Below are 27089 nucleotides of genomic sequence, written 5' to 3'. Positions count from 1 at the left end.
AGCTTAGTCTCTTACAACGAAGGGATTTTAAAAGCCTTTCCATCAGACCTGTCCCTATACACTTGGACATCACCAAAACTACTTTTTCATGGCTAACAGTACATTTCACTTGGTGCTTTCTATATCCTAGCAAGTAAAAAATATGTGAAAAAAGGTATGAATTTATGTAAGACATACACCCTCTTTTTAACTTACAGTCTTAGTTGTTTCTATTTTTACACTCTTCTCACCAAAGTTACATTAATGCTAGTTCCCTTTAGTCAGTCTTGCCAAATGAGAAGCTGTGTGTCTGCTAATAGGATGAAAATTACTAAGTCATGACAAGTTTAACCAGTTGTATTTTTAACTTATTTTGTCTTCTAAGGAAGTCTTAAGTGATGCAGTGTGTGTGCCAAAAGGAGGAAGTAGTAAATTTACTTTACTCTCACATTAAATTCCCTTAGATTTACAGCTAACTCTTCACATTTCAGTCTAGAATTTTAACACCAGACCTGGGTCTTCTCACAGGACAAAAAAAGGCAATGTAAACTATTGCATGATTCTCTTCCTTTTCATTATTATTTGTTATTAAAGTCAGGCTATCTCCCAGTCCTACCCTTATGCTATCAGGCACATTCACACATCACAGAGTAATTCAGTGCTTTAAAACCTATGCATAAATGGAGATTAAAAATAGCTAGAACAATAAGATGACAATGAAATGACAATAAAATAAACCAACTTGCATAAAAAGCATGCAAAAGCTGTTCATTATTAAATATTTTTCAGGTTTTCACGGAGAAGATAAACATTCACAAATTATTTCAAGGACTTTATTTACAAGAAACTGCTTGTGATACGTATCAGAACTCATGAACACCAGTAGGTGCAACTTTGGCGGGGAAAGTGGTCAATAACTTGACAATAAAGGCAGACTAGAAGATCCTCTGGTGAAATTTTCTGTGAAACACTCAAGTTGCTACATTACCTTCTTGGTGGAACTTGATCAGAGAAACCTCTCTGGTGCAGTCACAGTTACTTTTTGCTTGGGAATCAATCAATTAATTATGTTCTATGCAGCCTTTACAGTATCCCCTTCTGAAAATTTTTCTTTTAAAGTTGTGTAATTCACATGCAACAATACAAATTTTAACACTACATGAAAACAAATGGCACATTACATCACAAGCCAACCAAAGGATGCCAACATAAGAAACAAACCCTTCAAAACTAGATTGCACGTATTTCTAAAATGTGACCGCTTCACTGCTTTGAGGATAGCTTTCAGAGGTATGCTTATTTTCAAAACTGATCCTATTTTCAAAGCAAAAATGACCCCTGAAAGCCAGCACTGTGACCACAAACATTTGATGGAAGAAAAGGCCATTGTAAAATCATGACACACCAAAGCAAAGCAGCACAAGCTAGTTTGCCTAATGCATCCAATCCATGAGAACATCTGGTATATAAAATAAGGAAACAAGTTTAAGCATATGCCATCAGGTCAAAGACATGGTGGGCAAGTGGAAAACAATTTGAACGTCTGGATAACTACCTATTTCAAATCTCCAGAGGAGCACAGCTAGCACAGAACAACATGCAGGTTCCAGGGACAGAATATTAAACATTCCCTAAAATAACTGGGACTCCAGGAGAGGTCACGGAGCTCTACATGGAGAATCAATAATTAAAGTTATGCAACAAAGTGGAAGCCTATGAGCAGGGATGTAACTTTTGATCACCAGCACAACCATACCATCTGTAACTACCCCATTGTACAGAAATAAAGGTGGGCATATGGGGGTGAAGGTAATGGCACAGGGTATGCACCTTTCCTCAATTGTTTCTGGACCTCAGGAGTTCAAGATTAATTCAATTCCACAACTGAAGTTATGCAGTAGGGGAGAAAAGGAGAAAAAGCATTTTCTGCCAAAGGAGTTCTATGCCTGCAACCTATTACTCCCACATTTCTTCAAACATATTGTCAGGCACTTTTGGTATGAATTAAGGCACTGGATTAGCATTATGTGTTGCCACCCAAACCAAATACAGCATCTGTTAAGAGTCTTCCAGGAGACTTGAGTCTGTTCTGACTATGAGGAGGTTCTAGTTTGGAACATACCCAGAAGCCACAGCCAGCAAAATTAATTGTTTTCTTTTTAGCCTAGAGAGGAGTTTTCTGTTGGAAGTTGCCTCCAATGATTCCTGAATGAAGTGCCCTGCTCATTCCTTCCTAAGGACAGAAAAATGAAAGGGTGATAATTTTAGGCACTTCCCAGTTTGGACAGGATAAGCTGATTGTGTACATGTGTGTGACCGAGATTACCGCACAGACTGATATTCCTCCACGTGTTATAAACAGGAAAACCACTAAGACAAACAAGCTGTTCCCTATTGTAATTTTCTGCAGCAATACTCTAGCATTAAGCGTATTCCCCCTAGGTGTAAAATTGTCCCAAAGAAGTACTAATAAACTTCTACAGGACAATTTGCCATCATGTGTTTAGTTTTTGTGACTGTACAAAAAAACAAGCTTAGAAAGTGCCTAAAATGGTAGTGTTGCCTTCTTCGCTGTTTCTTTCCACCTGAGAAAAAAAGCTCTTTGGTTAACCAGGAGTGCCAGAGAAAGCAAAAATATTCCTGTCCACCATTACCTGCCTTTTGAAATTACTTTTCCTAGCACAGAGTGCAGCACCTCTTTTATCTCTGTTTGGTCATTCACTTCCTAAAAGTGCCATCACTGGCAAACGTGATGACTCCTCTCAAACAACAGCCCCATGGATGGCCTCTCCAAACTGTAGGCTCTGGTATCCTCCTCCCTAAAAGAGCCATGCTCCATCCAGACCTAAATCTGCCCCTCCTGAGTCTCCAGAAGGTTTAATCTGCAAATGAATCTTTTTGAGGAACTACAGTATCACACAGAAACACATCAGTGGCAGACAGTAAAGCCAGGCATATGCCTGCTACTGTATGTCTAAGAGCAGCGGTGAAGCGTCAAACTTCATTTAGATTTGTACATGTAATAGAAATAATTCTCAACTCTGTTAAAACTTAAGAAAAATGTATTTTTGAGACTGTCCTTGAAAAATAAATCATATTTCTTTCCCATTACAGAATATATCAAAGGGTCAAGTTATCAAAGGGCTTGCTCAAGATTAAAGATTTGGATCCCATTAGGGTTTAACATGGAACACTACAGTTTAAAAAACACAAGTAAAAAGAAATACAAGGCAGGCAAAGCAGAATTTTAGCAGATCCTGTGCTGTAAGTCTGCTGACTGACCCTCATTCAAGATTAAATTTATTTCATTTGGGGACCATAAAATCTCTACTTGGATTCATGAATGTGATTAACCAGGCACTTTGTCTGAGAGCAGCTCCACCACAGCAACTAAGTTTCTGTCTGGGGCATAAACAACATACCTGGTCTTTTTCATACATGCTGGCAAAAGTCAATGAGCAACAGTGAACTAAAGTAAAATTAGTTACCTCACTAAACTTGAAAGGGGATGGGTGTTGGCTGTTTGTTTGGTTTTTTATAATGGACAAGCTTCATACAGAGCAGAAAACACTCAAAGATACTCTCCAACCAGAAAGGAGGAGATATTTGCCACCCAGTTATGTCACCTACCAGTGTGAGGAGAAAAAAAAAAAAAAAGTGATTTCATTAAAAACCTGGGAAGATGGGCAGAGGAGGGCATCTGGGCAAAACCTCTGCCTTCATCTCACAACTGAAAACCTCCCACTGGCCTCAGAACACAAGACCCTTTGGGCTATCAAACAGCCCTACTAACTACACTGCCCAACAAAAAGCCCCAACACAGTATCTGCAACGATTCGCTTTCCCATGTATCTGTGCTGCCAGCCCTAAGAGATTTTACAGCACTTAACTACTTGCAGCATGGGTCCCCTCTGAAAGGATACTAGTGCCAGGCATATTTGGCAGCTTCCTTTTGGCCACATTGCACAGAACAATTTTGAGCGCAGCACAATTTTGAACTTGAGTATAAGCTCACCCTTGAAAGACAATCTTACTTGGTTTCAGTGAACCTTGCAAAAACCTTTGGAAAAGCCAAAGACAACTCCACGGTCATTAACAGTATTTAAATCTTAATACAGTTAATGCCTAGCTCAAAGATGTCAGTCTTCCCACCAACTCCTAATACTCTTTCTGGCATGTCTACATCCCTGTATTTTAGAGGCAATGAAAAGGAACCCAGACTTATGCAGGTAACAATGGTTCTTCCCTTGCCCATATGAGCTACTCAGGGAAAAAGTGCAGCTTCTCTTCTCCCTGGTTTATTTTTCAAGGTGAGACATCAGGTCTACACAGTGCTGGCCAGAATGTATCTGAACGGAGAGGGTTGATTACTTTGCAAAGTAAGGCAACAGAAAATACTATATTTATTTCGCTCTGCTGGAGGGGATGCAGGCTGTGCTAATAGATTATGAGAGCACACTTTGCAGTCTTGGAACAGAATTGTTCTGGAAAACATGCCTCAGTAAATAAATGCCTGTGCTTCATGATCTTCCCACCTATTCCACAGCCCTTTAAAGCTGAACATATGCTGTGACTGCATCTGACTCAGCCTAACAGTTTCTCCAGTCAGCTTGGCAAAAGGGCAAAAAGAAAGTTACATAAACCAACAAAAAGTAACAAACCCAATGATATCAACTCTGCTCTTGGTCTTAGCACTGAATGTCACTGCAGTCACCATTCCTGGCAAAACTACACAGCAGCTTTTGTCTTGCAGCGACGATAAACTTCCTGCTGCAGGCTGGAACAGGTCAGTGCTCCCTTCGCCTGCCTAGTGGTCCAGACTCTGTGAAATCCTAAATAATCATGACTAAGTTTTCATACTTGTTGCTGCTGTGAAAGCAGTCGTCAGCTTCAAGTGTCATCCCCTGACCTGCTCCTCTCTTCTTCTCTTAAAGGGAGAGGTGTGCAAGACAGTTGGGTCACTGCTGAGGGGAGCTGCACTTGCCAAGGGTCTGGTTTTCACTTCTTTCTCCACAAAGCAGTGGTTACCATCCACATCCAACACATGACTCATCCCCTCACAGCATCAGTGCCCCAGGAAAGGCCTCGCTAGATGTAAGTGATCAAGCTCTGCTAAACCCGCCCCCCAGCTCTCTAAAAAGATCAGCATTGACAGTATGGGAGAAGCCCATTCCATTAAAAAAATATCAAAACAAACAAAACCCCAAAAACCAAAACACAAAACAACCAAAAAACCTACCAACCTTCAAAATAAGCTCAAGTGTCCCTGGCTATGTGTCTCATATGTATGTATGTCTCTTATCCTGTAACACCACCAGCCACACAGAGATGCTAATTCACAGGCAAACAACTTTCAGAATAAAGTGATTTCTTGCAAATGGTGAAGGTGGTACCATCTCTATATCACACCTGACTGTGAGACTGAATACTTTGCTACCCAGATTCTAGAAAAAAGCCAGATTACTATGAATTAAAATACTTTAATATATGTGTCCCCCTGTGATGAGATCAAACAGCTACAGAAGGAGAAACAATCACAGCCACAGACAGTGACTAAAACTGGCAAGGACTAGAGATGAAGTTGTAAGAGATCAGCAGCCCAAGGTATCTTTAGAGACCTGAGGTAACAGTGATGCATGGCAGACAAAAGCCAGAAACATACTTATAAAAATGTGAATTTTTGGCTACAGAATTCAGTAGCAAACAAAACACGGCTGTGCAATTTCTGTTGAAAAGGCAACATTTTATTCCAAACCTGCCTGTACAAACACAGTACGAGCTCCTCACCTACACGCCGCTATGAAAAGCCCTTGGTATCACTGCTCCTCTGTTGCTTCTCAGCCCTGTTATCTCCTTGAACTACAGCCGGGTCCATTAAGAGTTAATACAATGAGCAACATGAGACTGCTTAAAACAACCAGACAGTCATCACGATAAAGATCTCTGGAAAATATAAATGCTGTGTCTGGTTTAATCGTGTGCCAGGACTGCTGATGGTGTTTGAAGCTATTACACTCCGCACATAGACAGCGGTGACTGGTAGCAACAGGCAGCCCAGCTGGCTGGCCCACGGTGGCGTAAGAAACCAGACCATACTTCTTCAACAAATGCAGGAATCTTATGAAGGGCGTTCACCATCATCACCATTACATCTTTGTGATATATCAAGGAAGATGAGATTTCGCCCCACATAAATCTACAGGCACAATGTGCTTTGCCATCTGCATCAAATTGTCTCATTCTATCCACAGATAAATCTATACTAAATATTAGGGAAGCCCACGTAAGCAGGAAATAACCAGGGCAGTTATTGGAAAGGGGAAACAATGTTTCCTCAGAGTCCAGGCCCTGATCGCACCACGTAATAAAACACACATCTCAATTCTGAGCACCATCAAACGAGTGCAGTTCCCAAGAGAAAACTCTATTTCAGCTGCAGGCCGAGTTATTAAGAGTAAGGAGACACTTGTAAAGCCTCCAAACCCTTTATTTTCTTTATCTTTTCTGCTTCTACCCACTTCTGCAACCTCTGCTTCTTCTTTTAGTACCACATTCCATTTACTGGCGTTTATGTTTGCCATTCCCTCTACCAAAAAACGAATCCCTTCAGAAAAAACCCAAACATCCAACAAAAAATGCTAGTCATCTAAACCTCCACCTCATTTTCCTCCAGCAAAACTGAAGAAAGCTACCATATAACATGTTTTATCTGCTGCTCATAGTTTTATCACTGTTGAAGGAGAGAAGATCTGTAGCGGCAGCACCATCATCCCCAGACAGCAGAGGAGGAACTGTCCAGCAGCAAAGCACCTCCTGAGAGACCGCAGGGATCAGCTATGTGCTGACAGGAGAAAACCAGCCACGCTCCCCAGCTTCTCGATTAACAGCCACTTGCACCAGCTGTCCATTTTCTACTGAACATACCAGTCAAACCTCCAAAGGTTGTTTAATTTAAAACAGATGGAGCTTTTGTAGATGACACCTGAGGCACTTATTGGAATTACTGTCTATGTATACTAAAGAATTAAAGTTTCTTAACGAGAAATCATCAAACAGGTGCCAATGAAGGGGGGGGGGGGGGGGCGGTAAAGGCAGGAAACTGCATCTCTCCTTTACCTCCCCATGCTCGCTACAAAACCAAACTGAAAGCACTCTGAAGTCCCCAAGCATTTCCATTTCATTCCCTGTTCTCAACCAGAAAAACATGTTTTCCTCATGAACAACCATAATTTTAGCAACTCGAGCTGTAATTTGGTAGCCTGCCTTGTACAAGATCAAGTTCTGAGCTACACATATCCTACAAACCTCCTGGAATCCACTTATCTCAGTCGCAGTTATAAGGAAAGCCAGGCATTGATACTCAAATTTAGTAGCAGCAGTAAGAACAGTAGCTCCTGTCCTGAGAGGGAATCACAAATAGGTAAGGAGTCATGCTCAAAACACTGACACTTATCAACACAAAACAATGTAATGAGTGTCCCTGTCAGTTTATTTGCAGACTGCAACTCTTTTAGGTCTCCATTTCACTGGGGTCTCTTGAGATCAAATGTGTCAAAAGAAATTACAGCAAGGTTGTATAGGTCTAGTTTTTTCACAACTTTTCTCAGTCCTTCAGGTTTATGCCTCCCAGCATGCCAGAACTACATGTTGGTAAGACAACATCACCCAAGCAAGGCCTGGCACAGGCTTTCATTTAACTACTGTCACCTACGGAGCTCTGCTGGTTGCCATGTGGACTGGACACCTTGTTTACCCAGTAGGGTTTGTCAGGCTAGCACGAGGTCATGCACAAGTCCAAACAGCTTCTCTATCCTTGACCACAGGCAGTCCAGAACTGACATCCACATGTTACCGTATAAACCTATTTGTCACCAGGGTTTCAAATGAACAATAAAGTGAATAGATTAGGATGCAATGCAAACAATTTGCCATGGTGGTGAACGAAACAGGCATACAGTAAATAAAAGGAACGCTTAAGTGAAATACTTAATATATTTTAAGGCCACATCTTTTATCACCCATTGCAACACAAAACTATGTGATCAAGGAGATTTCCGGTTGGAGGTTGGGGAGGTTTTTTGTTTTTCAGGGGTTTTGTTTTTGTTTTACTAGCTGTTACCTGAGGATAGCAGTGAAAGATCATGACCCCATTTCCACTCCTCCAGAATCTGCAGAGGTCTCTTTGATGTTTCTAATGTTAGGTAGACTCATGGATCGTATCACCTTTCTCACAAAAGCACAGGGATTATCTTTCTTCACTACTTTGCGATCTCCCTTACGCAAACAAATGACACTTCCTGCTATTCTTCCAACTGTGAAAAATAGCTGCTTGTATCATATAGAAAGCCAGAAGCTTTGTTTGTTAAGCAGCTGGTTTGCTTTAAGCTGTTGGTGTTTTTAAACAAAAATTTCTCTTGCTTACAAAAATAAAATTTCCCAGGAAATTACAGTTACTACCTTCACACTCCCAACATCAGCTAGAAATGCTACAATAAATTAAGTAGTTTCCTGGGCATATATAGTTCTTTAATGAATTCTGTGTAGTACCCAAAACCTATAACATGGCTAGTGGGAAAGAAATTATTATTAGGTTAAGATAGAAATGCATATGGCTCCTTTTCATCCAAACTCAATACATTAAAGCCTAACCAGTGTGCTCACTTGAGAAAGACCAGAATTAGTAAACTCACAGCCATATTTTCTAAATAATGGTAATCTCATGGGTCTACATTTTGTTTAATGAGCTTTTCCACAGCAGAAAGCAAAGGTTCTTCTAGAAACAAAAAACAATGAAAGATACTTAGTGGCTTCCCAGAGATCCACACAACCTAACAGGACAGTATTTCCTCCTTGGTGGTCCCTGTATTTATTTTATTTTCTCTCAACAGCCATGCACAAAACATTGATAAAGACAAAGGATTAATTGTATCTCCTGCTCTCACAGTTTTTAGGTACAAAGAAGCTTCCTGGAAAAGTTTATACATTTTGGGATGTCTGGACCTGCTGGATTCTCAAAACAAGACAGTGCCAAGTGATAGCCGTTGAATTCCAGCCACATTCATCTATGAGACTATGTCCTTCAGTAAGGACAATAATCAACTCGCCACACAGCCATACTTCCCACTAGTCTGGGGATACAGATTAGTGCTTGTAAGACAGGTGGTTTAAATAATTTTTAAATCTATTCTGTACATATCTTAGCTGAAAAGGAAACTGTTGTGCTTACTTTGCAAGCACAATGGTACCTGGGTGAAATTTCCTCAACAACTGCTGCCAAGCAAAGATACTACAGTCCTAGCAGACCCTGGACAAAGAGTTTGTCACAGGAAGAACAGACCCTTTCCATGCGCCAGCATGTCTGGAAAGCATTCTCTCTATCCCATAGACACATGTGAAATTAAGCTATGCCACTGCTGTTTTCAAGCCCAGATGTAACCCAGGGTGCTCCTCAAACCCAAGAGCCCAGCTGCTTCAGGACAGACTCCATGCTATCCTGTCACTCCCATGCAGACTGCATCTCCAGCCCCTCGTGCAGTCAGACCTTACACAAAATTAAGCATTAAACCTACTGTTCCTGCCAAAACAAAAATTTGCCTCCTTATTTTGAATATAATAAGTGTAGCAACAAACCAAGCCAGAAGAAGAACGAACTCCCCTGCAAATGCACCTGATCAAAAGTAAATAAAATATATATTCCTGGCACCAGGTCTTGAAGACCCAGTGGTCCTCAGACAGGCAAATTACATCAAGCAAAAAGTTCTGAGCTTCCACCCAAAAAACTTCATCTAACTGTCAAGGAAACAAAGAATGTCCGAAGTCAAGCAGCACCACTATAATTGGTTGAATAAATAAATAGATAAAAGAGTGGAAATGCAGAGAGGCCAACATAAGGAAGGACAGGAATGAACTGACCTTGACATATGCTAGGTAATGTTCACACTTTTCCTGCATGTATGACAGTTGTAACTTCTCTGTAATCTGCCCCACTGTCTCTCCAGAAGTCACAAAATAAACTCTGGGTTGCTGGCTCTTTTCCTTCTTTGCCACATCAGCTGTCAAGTTATAATTCAAACCTGTTTTAAAAAGGAAGAAGAAGAAAACAAAGGATGTCAGCGAACAATAGTTATTTTCTAACCACGTATCAATGGATCCTGTTGCCCCCAGGGCATATGTGCTTGAAGAAAGGTCAACCCTTGCAAGCCCTCAATCAATCACTTAAGTTTCCTGTGGCTGTACAAACCCAAATCCAATTACTAACGAACTCCCAGGTTTTGTGTTGCTACTTTCCCCAACCATTCCCCAGCCCATCCTTTCCCATAGGAAATAATGCATAAAAATACAGCTAGACACACACACTTAAGAAACAAAAGATGCTTAAACTACATTGCTAACAGAAAAAGCAAAACCACAACACAAGCAGCAGCTGCAGCCTCAAGCTTCGTTTTCCTTCTAGAAAAGCACAAACCATGCAAATGTCAGCCAGGATGTGACACTTCCTGATGATTACTTCTGTTGATTTGCAGTCATCTTAGCATTTAGATCTTAACTAGAGGTAGCTGCCTTGTACTCGGTATCCCCCTCTTCGATGTTACACACCCCTAGCAGTTCATAGAAGACATTCCCACAAACTAACGAGCTGTATCTCTGTAAATCCTGTTTCCTGCTGTTCTACAGGATAAGAAGCTTAATACAATCGGTTGGTTTGTGACTGCATGTATCTTGTGCCCAAAAGAAAACTTATTTGTTACCTGAAATAGTCGTACAGCAACTGAGTAATCCAAGCTGACTACAACTTTCCTTTTGGTAAATACAACAGGAGCAATGAAACTACAATAGAAGCATCAATGCTTGTTCTGCTGCATTCTACAGAGAGGGAAAATGCTGGCATTGAGGTCCTTTCACCCATCACAGACCACAGCCTGCATTGATTTCAGCTGTTATCAGGGCAATAATGGGAATACCATAAGACTGGCTCAATATAAATGGCTTAATTAGTTGATAAATACCAGTCAGCACCAGCTCCTGTGTTGATTCCTTACATATTGTAAGGTGCTTGCCAAATTATTGCTTTGGCTTTTATTTACAGGCTCTAAACACTGATGCCAGATAATATACTCCCCATAAAGGCAAACTTTTTGAAGCCAGAATTTTATAAACAATCAATGTAAATGTAACATATTCCTCAATCAGGGTCTCCAATACCAAATTTCAGCAAGGGATCTTTGCTGGATTTTGTTGTGTTTTTATTTGGTTTTGTGGTGGTGGACTGTTTTAAATCGATGAAAATCCTAATCTCTCTAAATTAACAGTGCTGTCAATGCTATCACCTTCAATCATTTCTCCACTAAAATTTCACTACGTTGAAGCATTTATTTAACGGTATCATAAAACTTGGTGCAAAAATCTTGGTGAACATTCATAATTCACGTAATTTAAACTGACCTCACTTCCATTTGCTGTGCGTCATATTCTGATGAAAAGCTTACTCACAAGTTCACACAAAGCAACCAGAGACATACCCTAGGTAGTAACAAAAGCCACAGCTGAGGAATCAGCCTCACTACCACCACAGGGCTCCACCTGAACTCTTTTTTTCCCTTGCTTTTGGCAGAATAATTTGCTTAAAAGAATAACGCCTTGAAAGTGTTTCAAACTCTGACAAGCTCAGCACCAAAAACTCTCACTGAAGTAGTGTGTGCTCAGTCCCACTGAAGAGCACCGCCTAAACAGGAAACACAGGGTTCAGCCTGTTTAAAATCCCAGCAGTCTCTTTCTTAACTTTTTTTTAGTTTTTTAAAGTGTGCACACCCCACACCCATCCCCAATTGTTTCCCTTCTGCTTTCAAGACCTCACATGCACACACGCATGCCAAGATCTGCACCCGTGTCCCAAGAATAAAGACAAGCAAACCCGTTAGCAAAACCAGGCCCTGCGTAGGCAGAGGCAAAGAGTCCCGTAGGGAGACACAGCCCTCTTCAAAGGAGGAGCACCAAAGGAAGGCAGGTCTGGAGAGCTTTGGAAAGCTTGCAGGGTTGCCTGGCCAGGTTCGGAGGCTCTCTGAAGGAAGCACAACATAGGACTGACACTGAACAATTCCTCGCTGCAGGCGCAGAGACACATCCCAACCCGAGGCCTAGGCCTCCAAGAAAAGCGATCCCAGCTACCATTTCTCCGAAACAGCAGTGGATGTTTTCAATCAAGCAGCATAGTTCCCATCCTCCCCCTGCCTCCCCTTTATTTTGACAACTTGTTTCTATGTTATATCCAATGATGTCACATCAGTGGAAAAACTGAAATATCATGAGTAAGGAGGTGTTGGGGTTTTTTTTTTCCCCTCCCCAGCTTCATTGCTTCCAAAAAGCAACCAGGGTGGGGAGATAACTGTCCAAACTTAGCACTACTGCTGGTGTCAGTTCCTCCTGTGCACTCCAGTAGGAGACTGAGAAGCAAGTTTTCACTAGCAAATTAACTCTTCCAGGTAATGCCTTCAAATATTTGTCTAGCAGCTTTAAGCATATCTGGTTAGAAATGTTTCTGGGGATCTGACCACCCAATTTCACGTGGTCAAAACAAAACTCTGGCATGGATTTGATGAGCTCAGATGAATAGCTTGATTCTTCTAATTATTCCTCTTCCATCACTAAAGTTAAATGCCTAAAAGCTTCCATAACAGCTATCTCTGAGAAATTTTTGGTCATACCTGTAAAAGGACCATCAGCCAGCAGACCAAGCAAGTTACTCCAGCAGTAACAGATGCACCAAGTAAATGGCAGCAGGCATTTTAGAATGGATTTTCACCCTAAGTGTCACACACATACACATGACGCAAGTCATGCCCCTACTAAAGGCAGCTCTGAAGTAGACAGAAGTGAGGAGGGATTGAAACAGGGCAGCGATTTCAGTGAGCTAAAACAGGGATCACAGCTGGCTGTGCTAATGGAGGGGTTACACACCCTGAGCCACCCGGCACATCTCTTCATCACCCACTCAGATGATGCTACAGCACACAAAAAGCAGACAGCAAAATGCCCAGCAGGAATAAGTACATCCATAAGTGCTAGTTAAACTACTAGCTACAGTGCTGATTCGCAGGCGGGAGGGGAGGCACCACAAGGAGAAGATGAAGAACTTACTGAATAATAAGAAAAAGCCATTGGAAGAGGAATGTGTTTCTTTGTGGTCTCTACCAGTAATGATGAGAAAATGATTCACGAACTTTGCTTGCTGAGAAAATCATTAGGTAATTAAAGTATTAAAAAAAATTGCCCTAGCAAATGAAAACATAGGACATTCTCCCCACCCTCTTCCAAAAAGCTTTGCTTTTCCCCTTGCTTCAAACCTTGTTTCAAATACTCCCTTATAGTGTCGTCCCTACTAAGTAGGGAACCATCCTTGCTGTTCTATACACTGAACAACAGCTCCCTACAGCATCCCTGCTTCTGAGCCGTTCAGAGGGCAGCAGCCCTGACACAGGCCTGCATCCAAGCAGACTAGAAACACTAGAGACAGACAGAAATAATACTCCTGCACCAGACTACAGCAGCCTACACATAAGAAGAGGAGTGTCCACTTTGGTCAAGTTTTGGATCCAACATGTTTCTCCAGTCCTAGAAACATATTCAACCACAGTGAAAATATCAAACAACCTGCCAGCCCACACTAAATCTCACACCAGTCTTCCAGGCAACAGTATTTGGGACATGAGGACTACCCTAGACACAGATCAACACACAAGTGATGCACATCTCAAGTGAAGAGCACAGGAGAAACTCTGAAGCAGTATCTAGTGCATCTAACTCTAGCCAAATGCCCCAACCCCTTCATTTCATAGCCACTAAAATTCACCTATTTCTCATCCTGGCACCATTATTATTGTTATTATTATTGTAGGGGAAATTATCCAGACAGTGAGTGCAAGTTTACTTCCATTCTCCTGCAGGGATGAATGCAGAAGCAGCACCTGATGCAGAGATGCCAGCAGCCTCTGTTTTCTTGTCCTAGTCACCCAGGAGTGCAGGGTCTGAACAGGCTGAAGCTTGCTCATCCAGGCTACGAAAGGCCTTTCCCTCATCCCTGCCCTCCCTGCAGATACAGAGACCTCAGAGGAGACAAAGCAATGGCCCCTCAAGTGAGGGAGGAACAGCTTGAGTAAGATTCTGAGATGAAAGGGTGAAAACTTAAAATACCATATTTCTCACACATCCAAGACGTACCAGAGGCTGTCTCTGTTGGTGGGTTTATGACTAGATGCTCAGCTTTCCAGCAAGCGCTGAGGCAGAGTGAAGGGTCAGACAATGCCTGGCACACAGTGCAGAGTGCATGCTTCACTTGGGCATGGCTCTTTGTTCAGATGAAAACCCTTCAGCAATAAATTCATACTTCTGAAGACCATAGTCTGCAAAGAGTATCCACAAAAGGGATGGGAATTACACTGTCTTTGGCAGTATCAAACAGTATCTATGAACACAGATCCTCAAATAGCTGTTACATGACCAGCAGTATTGCAACTACCACTAGAATTGAGGGGGGGGGGGGGGGGCAGGGGGGCGGGGAGCGGAAGGAAAAGAAAAGAAAAGGACAGTAGGGGAGGTATATATGCTTATATGGAAGTGTGCAGCAGTGCTAGATTAAGACAACTTCCCTTCACATGCCAGTTAACAAAATAACCACACATTCAAATAAGCATTGAAGATAAACATTTGCACAGAAGAATGCTGCCTGTACGTTCCGCTTGGCTTTCTAAACATTATGTAGTAGGTTACCAACTTCAGCTGCCCAAAAGCAAGAGCAACACCCAGCTTTTCACCAGTAAGCAGCAGCCTTGAGTGTCCATACTGACAAGCCTTAGGGGAGCAGTGTTTCCAGTGAGCACTGTGTTCTCCCTACCTGACTTAGCAGATTGCCCCCAGACATCCAGAGATGAGATGATCCCCAGCACTTTTAGCCACAAACCTTTGACACAGCATTTTAATATCTCCTTTCAGAGGTGTTACGGCCTTTCAGAATCCGAACTGGACAATTATGCATTTACAGGGATATTCTTTTTTTTTTTCTCCCCACATTTAACCACACAGGAGAGGAACCACTGCAGTATTTCCATGAATTGTTCCACCCTTTGTTAATTGACACTCTTCAACTGCAACATAATTAAAATGGCCTGACCTGATTGTTAGACTACAAACTGAAAGCTTATTTGAGGTATTTTATCCAAATCATATCCCCAAGGAGTTTTATACAGTCAGATAGTTCTGGCTGCAGTTTTTTCAAGACAAATCATTTTGCTAGAAGCATTGTATAAAAGGACAATGGTTGGAAGTTTTATAATCATTCACTTAATAGTCAAAAAATTCCTTGTAATGACATAGATGTTACTTGCCAAAGAAGATGCACATGTGCTTTCACCACAATAAATCATTGGGAGTACAGTTTGTATCACAACACAGGGGAATTCAATTGGCTCTTACAAGACATGATGAACAGGAAGATAGGTCTTTTGCAAACAAGGGGAACAGATATTTAGACTGGGGGAAAAAAAGGCAGCTCACCTCTTAGCCACAGCTCCAGAGACATGAAATTAAAGCAAAGGACGCATTTTAAGCAGTACTCCCAGGAACATAAGAAAACCTAGTTATTCAGAAAATCTATTAGGTAATTTTCAGAAAGGAATTAACACCCCTGGAGCACTCAGAGATAAGTGTTTTCTTAACGGACAGAGTACCAGGCAGTACAAAAACTACTCTATCAAAGCACGTATTTGTCTGCTGAGAGTCATCATTTACAGGCAAGGAAAAAGTGCAAAAAGCAACTGAAGTCTCAATTGCACCAATATGTTAAAATCCAGAGGAACCTTAAATTTAGTAACTCCACTCTTTTGAGCTGTTCAGGTGACAAAGTGACAAACTGCAGAGAGCAACTTCAATAAACAGTTTGTAGTTCTCACTCCATGTGAATGGCAGGAGAAGTAACAAGAAGCTGCCACCTTCTCAGACTCATTTAAAATCCAAATACTGCAGCAGGCTCTGCCTAAGGGGATGCAGAGATGCAACTCTTACTCTTTCAATTAGCGGCTCAGAAAGGCTGGGGCACAAAGCAGGAAGAGGCACTGCTTCCCTGAGCTCCTCATCAGATCCACTGAAAAAATGCAGCACAGTTAGACTGAGGTATCTTCCTTAAGCAGCACACTACAAGTCCTCTGCCATTCCTAAAGCATGGTGAAAGTAAAATACCGTGGCTGAATTAAATAAACCCAGACTTTACAATATTTAGAAACACTGTATCTATCCCACACCGCTTCAGGCAATACCCTAAGACTTCTAAACACTGGGATGTAAAAGACTTCAGTGTTATTTCAACGCAGCCAAGACCTAAGGTGTGTAATTGTGCAAGCCTTTACACAATTCCATTCATCCAAGAAACTCCATGTGTTTTACAGAGACTAACCTGGAAGATATTTTGACATCAGTAAAATACTGGGCTGTTTATAATAATTTTCCAGACAAGTAAACTGATGTACAGAAAAGGATTCGCTCGTGTCTGGTAGGTATTCAGATTTATAGAGCTCTGTTTCAAGAGCTCCTTGTAGAGTTTCAAAACCTGTTAATCTGGAGCAAATCACAGCTGCTTTCTGATAGCATTGAGAGAGGGTATGAATACAAAAATGCATTATCAAGAGGTAAACAGGGAATATTGAACTTATAACACACCAATTGCTTCTGTGTTCTCTATCCTCACAGTAAGCCCAAGGACACATTTCCCTCCTTTCCCTGAGGAAGAAACTGCCCTAGTATTAAATCAGCTTCACCAGAAGGTAAAAGCATGCCTAAGAAATTTCTCAGGGAGCCTCCAACTTTCTGGAATTGTATAGCCCAGCTCACCTCAAAACAACTTATTTTACATAAAAGCTCTGTAACTGACTCCAAAGGGAGCCCTCAACTCCAGGTCAACCTGCTAGCATGCCCAGGGATGGTGCAGACACCTTACCTATTTCTCCAGGAACACGCTTGCCACTGAAGCGAAAGCATGCTGTGACATTGAGGCAGTTCACTGGCTGCAAGCCATCATGGCACTGAGGAGCTGTGATATTGATGGATACAGGCAGGAAAATGGAGATGTCCATGGTAATGACAGGCCTGGATCTGGAGATCAACAGAGAAGTGGAATTGAGTGATCATTCAGAGGGAAGTTCTCAACCAAAGGAAAATAAATTCCGTAAACCACATGATTTCAAGCAGACATGAAAAATAAGAGAGTGCATTTCAAATGTAAGATAAATTAGCACTTGACCTAGCTGGCAAGTACTACTAGTGTCTGAATAAAAACCAAAATGTCAGCTTGAAGTTCAGTGCTCAGATACAGACTGCAGGCAGGCATCTGGGGAAACTTAACAGATGATAATAGTGATAATACTCTCCAGCAAAAGTTGCATAAAGCCTTCGGGATGACTGAAGAGGATTACAAAAGTAGCACAATGGCAACCAAGGACAACATGCTCATGCAAGTGAGACTGCTTGCTAAGCAGTCTAGATGACCAGGAACAGGTAAGTGGAGACAAGTGGAGACCTTAGGTTTTCAGAGAATGGTCTACAGTCAAATTGGTGGCCTGAAAGTCAATGAGGGAGCACACGGGTAGGAGATGGATCCATATACAATTTTTCTGGCAGTACAAGGGCGACAAAACCCACCAAATTCATGTTTTCTGGAGGAGGGAACATTTGGCTGATTCCCTCCTGGCAAGTGGTAAGGATTGAATACTGTTTTCCTGCTGCTGAACTCTGTTCACCTGGTGCACTGTGAACAAAAGCTTTCTACCCTTGCAATTCCACCACCAGGTCATTGCTACAATTATTCCCAGCTGAAGACCATCTTGGCCAGAATCACAGAGCAAGCCAAGAGCCATCAGAGCCCAGGTGGGTCTCCTCTGTCATACAACATGGAAGCCCCACCAGCTTGGTGCAGAAAACCAGCCCAGAAACCCAGGCTCTCCTGAGCCATCCCCAGCACAGGACTTCAGCTCAAAAATTCACCGAGTGTTATTCTTCATGGTTTCAATTCTGCACATGTTCAACATGAACATGTTCTTCCAAAACCAACTCCAGTATTAAAAAAAAATGTGCAGCAACCAGCAGATTCACTTCTAACGTAGTCCCGGCAGCCATGCAAAGCCAGACCACGCAAGTAAACCACTTCAGGACTCTCACTCCACAAGCCACTTTATTCGGAGGCAGGGGAGAGGGGGGAGAAGAGAGTGGGGGCTATGGTTACACCTAATTCATATTGAGTGGAACAAGATTCACATCAATCTGTAAGACAGCTGCTTGGACTATTTTACCACAAGCTGAAATAACAGTGCAAGTTCACATTTTCAGATGGAGGACGAAGATAAATACTAACTCTAGAAATATATAGAGAGGCGGGGGAAGGGGGAGAAGAAAAGGAGGAAAGAGAGTGAGCTTCCTTGGATCATTTCACACCTTCAAAAAAACCTCTTTCCAAATGCTTGGGGAGACGTAAAAGAGTAAATGCTATAACTGATCTAAAAAAACAATACTTCTCCAGCCATGTTGCACTGTGTGATTTTTCCTTAACATTAGCTCACTTGGTTATTCACTGGGAAAAAAAACACCCAATGCATCTGTCAAATGGCCATACACACACACGAGCAATACAACAACGATCCACCCCAAGTCACCGCGGCTTCCACCAAAGCCTTTAATGTCACTTGGCAAAACATGTGTTGGTTTTGGCTAAAGGACTTCACAAAGGCTTCTGGAAGGGTAAGGGTGAGGAAAAAACCCCAAAACTTATTTCTTTATCCTAATCTGAATCTAAACAGCAAGAAGGACACATGTAAATCGCCAGTAGCAGCAATTAATCAGGCTGCCCACAAAGTCAGTTGGTAATGTGTTAATTTCCTCTGAAATGCACAAGCATGACTGAACACGTGGACAGAGGTCACCATGCTGTTGTGATGCATGTTGTTTTAAACATCACAGCAAGCCTTTCAGATTCCACCCCCACCCCCCAAGTAACAGTAATGCCAGAGAAAAATGCACAGTTTTCTTTCTAGTAGTTTCAGAGATACAGGGTTGCAAGATCCCATCTGGGGCATGGCACACCTTTTCACAGAAGCAGCAACTGGCTGTGCACGATGAAGGAAGAGAAAACTCTTCAGAAGACTTGACCACCTGCCACACTGATCATCAAGAGCACTTCTTCCACTCCCTCCTTTTTGTTTTTGTTTTGTTTCACAGATTCAAATGGAAACAGAGCCAAGTTTTTCCTGCCTTGAACAAGAAAGCAGGCTGGCACATCCATTCTGCAGCTCCAGCATTTGTCTTGCCCGTCTCACCACACCCCTGTGTCTTCCAATGAGATAAAGGAGTCCCTAGTGACATCTAGGTATTGACAGGATTTTTCCATTAAATATTAACAAGTGTAACAACAGCGCTACTGGCATAATACAAACTTCCTGTTCTCTTCCCCAGGTCTGCGTATCTCAAGCCTGCTCCTACTCTAACTCTCCACTTGCATAATCTGGTGAACCAAACTGTCACACCTCTCTCCATCAGATGAAACAAGCAATTGCACTTAACTCATATACCCGAAACAGCACCCCAAATCCTGTGTGCATTGAAAATGTCCCTGTATTTCATTTCCCTGAAGACTCCCATTTCATTCTGCATCCCATTATAACTTGCAAAATTACTCCTGGCATCATATACAGCTGGCTTTTTACTCAACTGCATTCCCTTAAATCATATTTTATTTACTTTATGTAAATGTATGAACAATAAAAAAGCCTGCTTATAAATTCAGAGCAACCTTTCTAAAGAGGCACTGAGATGCAACACATCTCCTTCTGGCTCTAACCCTTTGTTTTCTTCATAGTCTTGGGAGTCCTATGTATTGCCATCCCTTGCTATGCTGTTTAAATTAGGTTGTACATTACTTGACATCATCCGTGTCTAAGGTTCTACTTAAAAAGTAATCCAGCTTGCTGCTTCTGACCACAGTAACTTAGGGAGAAAACTGGAGTGGTGGAGGACTCAGACCACAAAAGATATAAACAGAAAACAGACAAAGAGAAGACAACAGCAGATGAAAAAGATGTTCATCTCACCTCAGAAGTACCACATTGTCTGACAAGAAGGCTCCAACAGTCATATCTGAAATTTTTATAATATTGAGGCAGTTACAAAGGAGGCACAGAATGCAGTTGGCTCAAAACAGTCGCTAAATTGCTGAGCATATATCTAAAAAAAGCATTTTTCTGACTTAAATCAGCCAGTTGGTCCCTTCAAATATAATTATGTCATAAGTATTATAACTGGAGAATTAGATCTGTGATTTTACTTCACTTCTACTTCACTGTTTGATTTTGATTATTACTATTATATTATTGTCTACATTATTTTTTAAAACATTGTCATCATGACTGAGTAGCTTCCAAGAAACTTACAACCTTGGCCAGATACTGAAATTTTCTACTTTAATATCTTGGTCCTTCATCATGACTCCCCAAACACCTGAATTAAGCAATCAGCTCAAATTCTTACCAAGAGCTTCAAATAACAAAGGGAAAAGGAAAGAAAATGCTCAGCTTCATTGGCTTCCCACAATGGTAGGAACCAGCAACCTGAAAATGATCACCTCTGCTCTTTTCTATCCTGTGGTCGCATTTCCCTAGTACTCTCACTGCCAGAGCAGCAGACATACCTGGATAACCATTGCTATCCATATCAACTCCCCCTGATATGGACTGGCCAAACATGCGCAGCATCGGGTTTATTGTTTGCCCAGACAGCTTCTGCAGCAGAAAACACGGGAGAGAAATCAGTCAGTAACACAAAGCATCCTTCAATAAAGTAAAAAACCCCAAACAAACAAAAAAACCCAACCACAACCCAAAACCACAAACCCTCCAAAACCTTCAAGCCCTATTTTCATGGTCACCGGGGCTCTTTTCCATGGGCTGGAAGTGCCACACATCTGCAGGCTCACACTGCACCCACGCAGCCCTGAGCAGGAAGGCTGTTGACTGCAGGAAGCCCTTCTGCTCTGGGCTAGGAGGAGGCCAGTGTTGACTGGGAGTAAAAAACACACCTGCATTACAACCCTCATGCAGACCCAAGCAAAATAAAGAACACATCAAACAGATTTCTTGCGGGAGGGGCGGGGAGGAAATTTAACTGCACCCTAGAGATTTTCTCACTTTTTTTTTTTTCTCTGCATTACCTTTATTTCTGTAAATAAAAGTTTTAATGGCATCTTCACAAAATTAATGATTAATTGAAACAGAAAATCCTGCACAGCCATTCCTTTGCACAGAGTTTGCCAGCATACTCAAAATCAAAATGATTAATTTTCATCCCACTTGGAAATTCTGGTTTCCATCAGCTATTATGCAGTATTTTGTGTCAGTTTGGAAGCTGCATCTCATTTCTGCCTCCCCAACTCAAAGATTAATTAACTTCTAACATAGCTTCTTTTTTTTTTTCTTAATTACTAAAACAAAAACATTATCTAAACGTTTTGAATTGCAAACACCTTTGTCTGAAGCAAATTAATATATCAAAATCTCATTTTCTAAGAAGGCAATCAGATGTATCCCAGCTCTCATTCATTATGCTGGGCCACCAGTGGAAGACCTGAACTCAAACCGACATCTGACTGCAGAAGTTACAGACAGAGGAAACCTATCCCATGAAGTAATTTTGAGGCTGTTGGTGGTGCTCCACAGCTTGTGACATGCAACCAGCTTTTCCTGGCCCTCCCATAAAAGGACATAATATTGGACAAAAGGTCAGACAGGAAATTCATGGGGAAAAAAAAGGCAAGTTGAGGGGAAGAAAGATATCCTGCAGTCCTGACAACCAGTTAAAAGGGAAGCCAGTGCTTCACCGTGTACAGATGTCCTTTTCCTACTTGTGGGCAGATAAGATTAAGACAACTGGAAGTAACTTCCTCCCCACATTACACTCGATACATTCACATTTTTGGGGGGTCCCAGTCAGGGTGGTAAATCCCGCCTGCAGACATCCCAGTGGACATCTGCAGGCTATTATGGCCTAGAAGGCAGAGGTATAATGCTGCTCTGCTTTTAAGTGCCATGAATGAAAACAGCAGGCCACAAGGCCAATTAAGCTGCTCCTGCTCAAAGCCACCACTAAAGCTGCTGAAGGGACGTGAGGGAACAACATTGATCAGCAATTTAAATGATGAAGGAGAGGACACAAAGTGAAAAGGGTGAAAACATATACCCTGCAGTCCCCCTTCACCTCTCAGCTTATTTAAAAAAGGAAATCCAAGGCATTAAGATGGCTCAGGAGTATAGTAATAAGATACAAAACGTCTTTCACCTCTGGGTTCAACTCCAGGGCAGGCAGGTAAAGAGCTGGATTGTTACACAGCTTTTTTGATTGCACATGGGAGATGAACTGGTGGTGCGCCTGGTGCCCTGCAGCACACACTGGGAAATGGCACTGAGACACTGCCCGTAAGTGGTGCCCCCTCAGCTGCCTCAGGCCAGGGGACAATAAAAGGAATGGTATCAAGAGTCAATGACCACAGTACTCTGCCACCTTCTCAAGCTGGGCTTTGTCCCACTGACCAAGCAGAGAGGCAAACACTATGTCTGCTGGCCTTGGTCCAGTGGGGAGGGAGAGATTGCAAGCCGGACGTTTCACTTCCCACCTGCTGATCTAGCCTCATTCAAAACTGTAAAATTTTCCCATGAATGACGAAAAAAAGATAAAAATCTGACCCTTTTCAGCAAGAATTGGAAATCTCCAGGTTTTCCAACAGCCAGAGAAGAACAGCAAGAAATGGGCAGAAACCTCCACATGCCACACAGTAATGCATTTCAGAAATATCCAGAAAGTCATTCAACATCTTTTTTTTTTCTAAAAAGCAGCACATGGCATATACACGGTCAAAGGAAGAAGGACTAAACTTCTATGGACTGTTAGAAGAGTCTCCAATATAACCACTAAACTCTTTAATTCTTCTTAAAATGATTTACCATGAAGGATCCCACCCAGAAACAAAACAAAACAACCAGAACTTCAAACACATGGAAGGAGGGAATATTCAGGCTCCCTGAAAAAAAGAAACATGCTAGACAGAAACCAGGGGACACATGTTGGGCAGCATGAGCACAAAATTAATCTTCTCTACCGCCTGGCTACAGCAGCTAAATTGCACTGTGTCATCTCTGCACAAGATGCTATAGCATATCCCAGCTGAGACTTCACTTCACAGTAACGGTTAGGGGAATGGCACCCAAGAACGGCCTTGTGATACATTGTCACATCGCAAGGAGGAGGCCAACAAGATGGGTAAAGAGGCTTCTGCAGGGCACAAAAGAAAACTGACTACCTCTTCCTTCTCACTAAGCCTGCTTCTGCAGGAAGAAAATGCAGCCTCCTAACTCCCCACTGGGCTCTCCATAATTTGTATGCTCAACGTCTCCATGTTTTAACTTCTTCTCTGCGGCAGTATTATTTCTAGAAACTGACAGTCAAACCCTAAGACTTTATTTGCTTCAAAAAGGAAGCTACAGCTGATAGCTATAACAAAAGATAGCGAAAAATATCTTCTGACTAACATAACTTTACCCTACAAGCATAGATATTGAAAAACATCGGGAGAAGCCACCTTCACACAGGACTGAGAAAAGAATGTAGAGCTATGACAAAGCTACCCATAAAGGGACCCCTAAGTATGGTTTATTTCTGCAGGCCCTGGGAAAGCGACTTCAGATAGGTATCATAAACAACAACGTCACATACCATAGAATACTGAGGTACGATACCATTGGCATCCCCATGGTAGATGTACACTGCTCCTATGTAGTTATCCTCCTTAGGTGCTCCAATGGCAACATCTGTAGAACAGTACAGATTATAAACATTTCATAATTCATTCCATTAATCCAAATTTCTCCCAATTTTAGAAGCCAGCTATCCATAGGAAAATAACTCCCCATGACAAAGATGATCAGCAGCTCACGTGAACCTGGCTAGGAGGAACTGTTTGATTTAAGGAAGAACTCATGTTAAGATAAACTTAAAAAAACCCACAAATGTATACGAATTTGCACATGCATGTGGCTCTGCTGTGCCTAATTAGAAATGTGCTTGTTATGAAAATGTGTTAATTAACTAGCAACCATGATCAAAAAGTTATTTTAGAATCCTTTCATATCAAAATCTCCAACCCAGGGCAACACCAGCTTTGTGAACCAAGACAGCATTGGCAAAACATTTATTGTAGTATTATATTAAGTTTGCTTGAAAATCCAAGGCTCCAGAATGAGGCTGGGTATATCAAATGGATAGGCAGGAAGAAAAAAAGGCTGCTGAGGGTGCACTTTCAAATTACATTTGATCCCATTTAACTGCAAACTCCTGCAGAAAGAGTGCTCCCACCTCCCATTCTCCTCTCTTCGTCGGATCTAGTGACTACACAGCTGCTAACATTAAACTCTTCCCAATGGCTTCATAGCCACGGACTGATTCAACACACTCTGCTCTCTCTCCATCACAGTCGACCCACAAGAAGCAGCAAGAACACAAAAATGCATGTCCAGGTGCAGAGCAAGAGCATGCCTACCATCTGTGAGGGCAATCTGCAACGTTTGGATTAGGCTTAATGGGCTACCATGCCCTGAGTGGGCTGGAAAAAATCAATTCAGGCACACAGAGTAAGTCATCCTTTGTTTGGAAGTCCTTAATCTGCACTGCCAGAAATCAGGGCAGAAAGGTGCCAGCGTCAACACTTTGCTCTCACCTATTGCTATCACAGCATCGGGCCTCACACCAAGTAGCCTTCAAAAGGAGCAGAGATAGAATAAAGCAAAGAGAGAAATTATTAATAGAGTACATGCTATCAAGACTGAGAAGCTACTTCTAAATTACACATCATGCTAAGAAACGTGATTAGGTCAACAAAACTGGAAAGGCTTGAAGACATAAGGAAATGGGAAAGAAGAAAGAAGTCAGACATAAGTTTTGTTTAGGTTGTGGGTATCTAAAGCCTTTTATAAACCATACAGGGAAGAAGAAAATGCAACAGGCAAGGAAAGCAATGCAGTGTTAATGAGATTGGGGTGCAAGCTGCAAGGACATGAACTAAACCCACCTCAAGGACAATCAGTTACAAAAGACTTTTGCAGACAAATCCTACACAAGCACATATAACCTTTGTGCAAGTCCAGGGTTTGGAGGAGCAATAGATGCCACATAGCACCCAGCCATGCAAGCAGACTGGCAGTGCTGCCAGTCCTGCTGGCATTTCCAAAGAAACATCCCAGGAAGAAAGCACACCAACCTGGGAAGCCATCATCATCAATGTCACCAAGGGCAGCCATGCTCTCCCCAAAGTGTGCGTTGTAGGCGCTGTCACCGTCCAGGACAAGCTGCTCTTCCAGCACTCCCTAGCAAGCAGGAAATAAAAACAGTGTCAGGGAAACGGTGCAAGCCCTGGATGAGGTGAGCTTTCCCACGGGACGTGCCCATGCACTGTGGGAAGCAGCTGGGGCAGAGCTGCAGCCTAGCTCTCACCCTCACTACACATGGATCACCTGGGTGCTAGAAATAGTATTTATTTGGATGTTTAACCTTCTGTCTTTTTGTTTTAAGGGAGGTGGGGCAGGGGGGTGAAGAAGCACACGAGTGATACAACTAAAATGCTAATTTAACTAAATGATAACCCAATGATGTAACTAAAAGCAGTCATAGGGCTTGGTGAGCTCATGAAGGTTTCCAGATGCCTAAAACGTAACAGCCCAGAGTTTGTTCTGCTGGCAGATTACATCTGAGGAGTGAAATCCTCAGTCCAGGCTTATTCAGCTAAACTCCAATGAGTTGAGGAGAATTCTCCCCTAAGCAAAGAACATTTGGGCAATTGGATTTGAAAACTCTTTAAGTATTGGACAGAGGGATTAAAGCAAAGTCCCCCCAAAGCCTTCTGAAATTAAGAATAAGAAAAGAGATTCAATGAAATAAACATTCAGAGGAAAGTTCAGAATAAAGTAGCTTTGTACTCCTATGCCATGAGAAGCCTTATATGGATCTGGTATTTCTTGACCACCCAGTTTCTGGTCAGATACATAAGCTTTAGTTTCTTGCAGTCTTCCCTCAAGGGGAAAGGAACATTTCCACAAGAAAACAACATTTAGTTATGCAATCCAACTTTGTACCCACCTCAAGGGTTGTTTTGGTTTGGTTTTGCTTCCTTTGTGAATGAGAGTAAACTGCCCTCTGGAACATGTAATAAAATCTTTTTCTTGGCTGCAGGGAGTTGCTGACTTTAAGAAAATCCCACATAATGAAATTGAAACACAACAGAGAGGAGACAGGCAGGCCTGTATGTGCAACTCCTTTCTTTGCAGTCCTCACAGGGAAGGGCAAAATATAAGTGTATTAAATCTAGTATGACTATGCATGCTTGTATTACAATGCAGTTTGCTCTGATCGGCTGCAATGACTTCTTAAGCAATGGTGCTTGCAGTATGAAACAGTTTGAAATGTCCAAGTCCCAAAATGAAACCCACAGTCCTGCAAACCATTGCTGCTGTAAGTAATTCTTGCTGCAGGAGCATAAGAAACTCCTGCTAGCTTCTTGGCTGTTTTATTAAAAAAGATAAATAACTTATACACACTCTCACTGTGAGCAGGAAATGTGGGCTATTTGCTTGGCCTGAGGGCCCAGCAGCAACACTTCAGTATAAGAACTGGGAGAGCCTGCGGATCAAACTGAAACAGTAAAGCTCCTTTAAAGGAGAAGTGATAACAGAAAATAAAATTACACGAAAAGCAATTCTGAAGTCTCCCAAATGCTGCCTGTCAGACTTGTGGTGAATGTTAAGTCCAGCATAAACAAACTCCATACATCAAAGTTCACAAGATACTGATGAAACCAACAAGTTTCATTTTAGTCCATAACAACTTCTTTGAGACAGCAGGTTTGGGACATGAACAATTATTAAATATTTAATAAGATGTAAGACCCCATTGTTTTCCTATAAATACAACATGAGAATGATCTTGTTTTGCCCATGCAAGTAAGTTCAGACTTCTCCAACACTGTTGTTGGGTCATGTGAAATT

The 27089-nt window shown here is 42.0% G+C and overlaps 1 protein-coding gene across 1 annotated transcript in view; it reads right to left on the bottom strand.

Annotated features, from left to right (window-relative positions):
• Positions 1 to 27089, bottom strand: part of ITGA9 (integrin subunit alpha 9) — a 230381-nt gene that overhangs the window by 167945 nt on the left and 35347 nt on the right. Inside the window, exons 10-15 of the mRNA XM_055707897.1 lie at positions 25310 to 25415; positions 23770 to 23864; positions 20696 to 20786; positions 20100 to 20145; positions 16961 to 17115; positions 9892 to 10052 (exon numbers count right to left, since the gene is read on the bottom strand). Of these exons, the coding sequence (XP_055563872.1) occupies positions 9892 to 10052; positions 16961 to 17115; positions 20100 to 20145; positions 20696 to 20786; positions 23770 to 23864; positions 25310 to 25415 (654 nt within the window). The remainder of the gene's footprint in view (positions 1 to 9891; positions 10053 to 16960; positions 17116 to 20099; positions 20146 to 20695; positions 20787 to 23769; positions 23865 to 25309; positions 25416 to 27089) is intronic.

The sequence above is a fragment of the Falco cherrug genome, chromosome 4 (assembly GCF_023634085.1).
Source record: "Falco cherrug isolate bFalChe1 chromosome 4, bFalChe1.pri, whole genome shotgun sequence".
NCBI classification, from domain to species: domain Eukaryota; kingdom Metazoa; phylum Chordata; class Aves; order Falconiformes; family Falconidae; genus Falco; species Falco cherrug.
The sequence above is the reverse complement of the archived record's forward strand: the minus strand, read 5'-3'. Positions and strand labels throughout refer to the sequence as shown.